This window comes from Camelina sativa, chromosome 7, assembly GCF_000633955.1.
Source record: "Camelina sativa cultivar DH55 chromosome 7, Cs, whole genome shotgun sequence".
In the NCBI taxonomy this organism is placed as follows: Eukaryota; Viridiplantae; Streptophyta; class Magnoliopsida; order Brassicales; family Brassicaceae; genus Camelina; species Camelina sativa.
The window spans coordinates 29671700-29677552 of NC_025691.1; the positions used below are offsets into that span (position 1 = coordinate 29671700).

Genomic DNA, 5853 nt, shown 5'->3' on the forward strand with positions numbered 1-5853 from the left:
TTGTGTTCCCATAGATGTTTAGGTCTTGAAACGGAGGGAAACTAAGAGGATGAGGAGGTGGGCCTACCGCTGCTGAAAGACTCGAACTTCCTAAATTACTTTTGTATCCTCCTCCGACGGCGGCTGCTGCGTTGGCGGCTGCCATGTTCTCACCGGCTAGGGTTTGGCAAGCTCTCTCCAATATAGATTGCATGTACTTTCCCTGTGCTTCAATCCTCAGTTGCAGATGTCTCTGCACCTAAACAAATAAATATGCAACATTTATAACGATAAATAGAAATTGATTTTGTAAGAGTTGAGGTATCATAGAATATAGATATCTTAATTAATTACCTCTAGCTGTTCGTGCAACCTTCTTTGCACTTCCATTTGCATCCTGATCAAATATCAACCTGGTGTGAGTTGTTGCTCATGTGTCTATATATAGAAAATGACAGTTGAGAAAATAAACGAAATTTGATGAACACATACTCATTCATGTTGCGACTCATCATGCCGGAAGAAGAAGCTACGTTGCGCTGAATATCCATGGCAGAAGCTACACCGTAAGATAGATTACAAAATTTAGACGAAGACGGATGAAAGGACATATAATATATATATATATATATTATTGATAACTTAGAAGAAGAAAACCCTAATTTGATAGAGAAAGGAAGATGGAGTGGTCACCTCTTGAACCTTCCTTTGTGGAGTGATCTCCGTACTCCTTGTGCGGCTGCTTTCCAAGCCTAAATTTCTGCACCCATAGATCCAAATACGAAGTTGTTATACTTATATTATAATATTAAGTGAAAAAGAATAGAAAAGATAAAGAGAAGAGAAAATTTAAAGCAAGGGAAGAAGAAAAAAACCCTAATTAATATTTGTGTACATACCTGAAGATGGCTCTTTAGGTGGTAAAGAGTAAGACCCTTCACACCCATAACTCTCATAATCGTCTTTGGAGTTGCTTCTGCAAACAAAAATTAAATGATCAAAAACTTTGAAAAACACACTTCTATATATATAATTTGGTTAAATGGATGGATGAAATATATGTGTGCTTACTGTCAGGGCCGCCGAGCTGAGCGACGGCGTCGACGAAACGCTCGTGGAGTTCGACGGTCCAACGCAAACGCGGTTTAGGATCGGTGGTGAGGACGAGGCCTGAATCGCCTTGAACGCACATAGCTCTGTTCTCATATGAACCATTCATACTTGAAGGTTTCTTAGCATGGAACATTCTCTCTCTCTCTCTCTCTTCCTCTCTCTCACTCTCTTTCTCTCTCTCTCTCTCTGGAAGAGGGGATTCAAGAAACGAATGTGATGCAAAAATGTGAGAGAATACGATGCGTTTTTGAAGAGATCAGATGACGGCTTTTTCTCTCTCCCTCTCTCTCTCTCTCTCCCGTCTTTTTTTTTCTTTCTGAATAATTATAAATTAATAACTGGTTTAGTTAAAATATGTTTTATCGTTAGTATGGAAGAGAGAATTAAAGTTTCAGACTAGTAGTACGCAGACGTTCCTTTGTGAAAAGATACTGTCGCTATCTTTTTCAATTGTTTTTTTTTTATCCTCTCAGCTTGAATACCTTTGAATTATTTTTATTATAAAATCTGTGTAAAAGCACTATGTATACGTCTACATGAAGTAATTCATGTCTGTCGTCCCAGATTATTAAATTACTATTCATATTTAAATTAATATCTTAAAACAATGAATCAAATACATCATTTTTTCTGAAATAAATTAACTTTAACAGTGAAGATCTTAGGAATTTGTTTGTCACATATAAAGAACGGGTATGGATCGGAAGCTATGTAAAATATGTATTATTTCTTAGAAATTAGGAGAGTTTTTTCTTTGTTTTCATGTAAACATTAATATTATAATGTTTTGACGTGTATCATAATCAAAATTCACCTGAATAAAAGATAAATATCTACACTATCGTATTTTTTTGAATCTTTGGTTGTCTTTTCTATCTACTAACTAGCTAAGTATTTTTTTTTTTTTTAATTTCTGAAGTATTTTTAAAACCATAAGTATATAATTACGTATGTTCTAGCTAGCTTTACTTTCATTTCTCTTCTACATAATTTCTTAACAGGAAAATATAAACTCTCGACGGTGGATATATTAAATGTCCACATATTCGAATTAAGACCCCCACGAGGATAGTCGTACGTATACTAGACTTATATAGTATGTCTACATCGTTAGATATCGTAATTGGACACAAACATGCAATATAATAGAAATATCTAACGAAAAAAAAAATTGCACTAGGGGGTTTATCATTTATGGTAGGGTAAACCTTTTTGGTTAATTATGAGCTGAATATACAAATTCCAAGCAATGATGAGTTTCGTTTTAAATTAGTCGACCGTATATTTTGGAACAAGTTTATTATAGCTCCTGGTGCCTGCAATCCCAAAACCGTTAGGTGGGAATGGGATATATATATTTCTATAAATAAAAACGTTCTCATCGATTAATTAAAAATTGTGGTTTACATCTGCAAACGAGATCACTAAAACGTTTTCATCGAGTACGGACACTACTAATATACGCAAGCAACTTTTTTTGATATTATCCCTGAATTCAATTGCATCAATTATTCATATAACTCGCTAATCGCACAAATTTCTTTTTTTTTTGGTTTTTATTTTGTGAAATATATACAAGTATGTAAAAGGGTCAACCTAATATATATGAGTGGGAGGTCCCATGGCATATTTACATAGAATAAGAATAAGTCAATGAATTATGGCTGAGGTTGATATGCACACACACACACACACAAAAGAAGAGAATATTGTCTTAGAATTAATTTTAAAATGAATCAGAAAATTAAATATATTATAGGTTTACGTATGAAGGGAAAACATGCAATGTAGCTCGATATTTGTCAATGAATACGGAAATAAAACGAAAAATAACAGAAGAATATTACGCATACACGGACTATTGGGTATGTGGAGAATTATGCATCAATGTGTAAAGATAGTGTTAATGTTGGGGACCTCTTCTTCTACTTATTAAAGCTCTTTTATTCTTTATTTTTAGTTTTTACCATATGTTTTTCCTTCTTTTCTCCATTAATTTTTATTTGTTTATTGGTTAAAGCTTGCTGGGGCTATAACCCTTTTTGGCTTTTGTAGGACTGACGATTTGTGCAGCTATACATGGTAATACATTTTCCAGATATTAATTACTTGGAGTAAATTAAAAACAGTATGTGTTTCTTTGCCACAAATGTTAAATCTTGGATGTTGTATATAGACGAATTATTTGTATAATAAAAGTAATTTATTATCGCACACAATTCTGAGTTCTGACTATGATAAAATAAGAAAATGGTGTTAGCTTTTGTATTTAAAATAATAAATCAAAGTTCAAATTGCATGAGAATTGGAATCAATTCTTCTCCTCTTTGATGAATAAAGATAGATTCTTATTGCGCCAACAATATTAAAAAATGAAAATAGAACTCCCGCGATAGATGCTAACCGTATAAATCTTGGCCAGCCACATTTACATAGTTTACTAGACTTTTTCCCTTACTCCTTTTTGAAGATACACACATGTTATTCCTAATTATTATCACCATATATATATATTTTGTTCGCAATCATTATCACTACTATTTACAAAAATTTATTCATAGTGATATGAGGTGATAAATTATAGCATTAGCAAATCATCCGCCTTAAGGTCATTTAAGTTCTTATCTTACTTGATTAATATGTTTTTAGTGATGATTAAAATCGAAATGTTATTGTGTGTTTAAATGAAAAGAAAGCAAAATGTTTGTTTTTATTTAAACCAAGTAAAAGCGAATGTTTAACTTTTAGCTAATTGTTGTTGAAGCAAACTAAGAGCTTATGAAAAAGAAAGAAAGAAAGAAAATGAATTTAGTGACAATAAAGTAAGTCGGCTTATAAAAAAATAGAGGCCACAGTTGCTTGAACTTCAAGCATCTTTTTTTTATGGTGCTTTCGAATTTCTTCTTCGAAATGAATATATTCCTTCCAACCTTCTTATCTTTTCCCCATAATTTTTTTTAAACGATAAAGAAAAATAAAATCCCAAGTTTGGCAAAGAGCCATGTAAATCTATCGCTATTTTGAAACATAAACGAGCGAATTATTTTTTGAATTCATTAATATTTTAATAACTGGCATTAAGTTTTATATATCGACTGACTGTTGTAAGTTATAGTCCTCCTAAACATTGTCTGCTGGCACATGAAACATTTAAGTGTATAATTTGACAAGATACTAATTAAAAAGAAAAATAACCCAAATACACATCGACTTATAAGAATTGCCTAATTGGTAATAACTGAAGCAAAGAACAACACCGCCTTTTTATTTTTTTTGGCTTTTATATATCGCAAGCAAAAGTTGTCCGAATAAAATATTACACAGATATTTCACGTAAAACAAAGATAAATAAAATGGAAACCCCAAAATATTATCTAAAAACCATGCTGAAACTGTGAAACATTTGAACCTTTATTTCATAACAAGTATCCTTCAAATCCTTATTATGTTCCACAGCAAGAAAGAAAAACCCAAGGGCTGAGCTTTTATTAGTACAAGGATATGAGTGGAGCCGTGGAGGAGACGAACTTACAATTTCCAAGCTTTCTCTAACACACCAAATCAGTGTCTATTCATATCTCCCAAGCATACGTATTTGATCTGTGTCAAAGCCAAGAGCCAAGACTCAATATACGAAAAGTAATTTGTACAACTTTATGCTAATAAACGATTAAAAAAAACAGACTCTCATCGATAGTCTCTGTGCTAGTTTGGGAGCAATCGGAAAATGTAAAACTAACCACCTATAAGGCTAGCCTTGCATACTTTATTACGTCTTCATGTGAGATTTCTAATATTATATAAGACCAATTCGATCCACTGAAGCGTAGTTCAATAAGAGATAAATGGGTGTTCTGAGTTACCTCAAGATATTCGTCCATACCATACTTGGATCCTTCCCTTCCAAGACCAGACTGCTTCACTCCCCCGAATGGAGCCACCTGCAAATCAAAAGATGTAAGCAAATGTCTATCTATTATTAGGAAACCGTGGTTCTTTCATTTCTGGTCTTACCTCTGTTGATATGAGTCCTTCGTTTACCCCTACAAGTCCGTATTCAAGTGCTTCAAATACACGCCAAGATCTTTGGACACTGTTTGTGAATATATACGCAGCAAGTCCTGCACACACAACACATTCCCACTTATTATGTCAGTCCAAGACTGGACATATACAAGGAGAAGGTTACTAATGTTACATGAAGACAAACCTGCAATTGTGTCGTTAGCGAGTCTGATAGCGTCCTCCTCTGTTTTGAACCGAATAAGGGGAGCTACGGGTCCAAAAATTTCCTCCCTATAAGAAGCAACATATGTAGTTCTTTTGATCACAAAAATGCGATGAACAGTAGATGTTTCTAGTTTATTCTTTAGAGAAACAAAAAGCTATAACACTACAATTATGTGAAGCTTTACGTACTTACTTAGACATAATCATGTCACTCGAAACATCACGGATAACAGTAGGCTCGTAGAAAGTCATCCCTAGACTATGCCTTTTGCCGCCAAGAAGGATTTTTGCTCCCTGTAAGAAGAAGACAACAACAAATAAGATATTTCATCTAATGTTCATATTAAAGGAATTGTGTCTTAATGAATGGCATACAAATAGAAAATATGAACTGCCTCACTTAGAAATCAAGGATAGCAAGGACGCAAATGAGAAAATACAAACCTTGGAAACTGCATCTTGTACGAATGACTCTACCTGAAATTATTAAGCATGACGAGTAAGTAAGACTATTATCATTAGTGCCATCAA

General features: G+C 33.5%; 2 protein-coding genes across 3 annotated transcripts in view; both read right to left on the reverse strand.

The window, feature by feature from the left end:
- Positions 1 to 1374, reverse strand: part of LOC104703295 (myb family transcription factor APL) — a 2861-nt gene extending 1487 nt beyond the window's left edge. Inside the window, exons 1-6 of one of the 2 annotated variants that reach the window (XM_010419301.2) lie at positions 1051 to 1248; positions 879 to 955; positions 673 to 739; positions 472 to 538; positions 334 to 376; positions 17 to 238 (exon numbers count right to left, since the gene is read on the reverse strand). In XM_010419301.2, the coding sequence (XP_010417603.1) occupies positions 17 to 238; positions 334 to 376; positions 472 to 538; positions 673 to 739; positions 879 to 955; positions 1051 to 1225 (651 nt within the window). In that variant the 5' untranslated portion in view covers positions 1226 to 1248. Of the gene's footprint in view, positions 1 to 16; positions 239 to 333; positions 377 to 471; positions 539 to 672; positions 740 to 878; positions 956 to 1050 lie in introns of both variants that reach the window. The other variant, XM_010419302.2, reaches the window with a different exon arrangement.
- LOC104703296 (succinate-semialdehyde dehydrogenase, mitochondrial-like) overlaps positions 4332 to 5853 on the reverse strand; it is a gene marked incomplete in the record, with an annotated part of 6710 nt that continues 5188 nt past the window's right edge. The window contains 6 exon segments of the mRNA XM_019227998.1: positions 4332 to 4692; positions 4956 to 5033; positions 5107 to 5213; positions 5303 to 5388; positions 5516 to 5616; positions 5767 to 5799. Coding sequence (XP_019083543.1) covers positions 4654 to 4692; positions 4956 to 5033; positions 5107 to 5213; positions 5303 to 5388; positions 5516 to 5616; positions 5767 to 5799 — 444 coding nt within the window.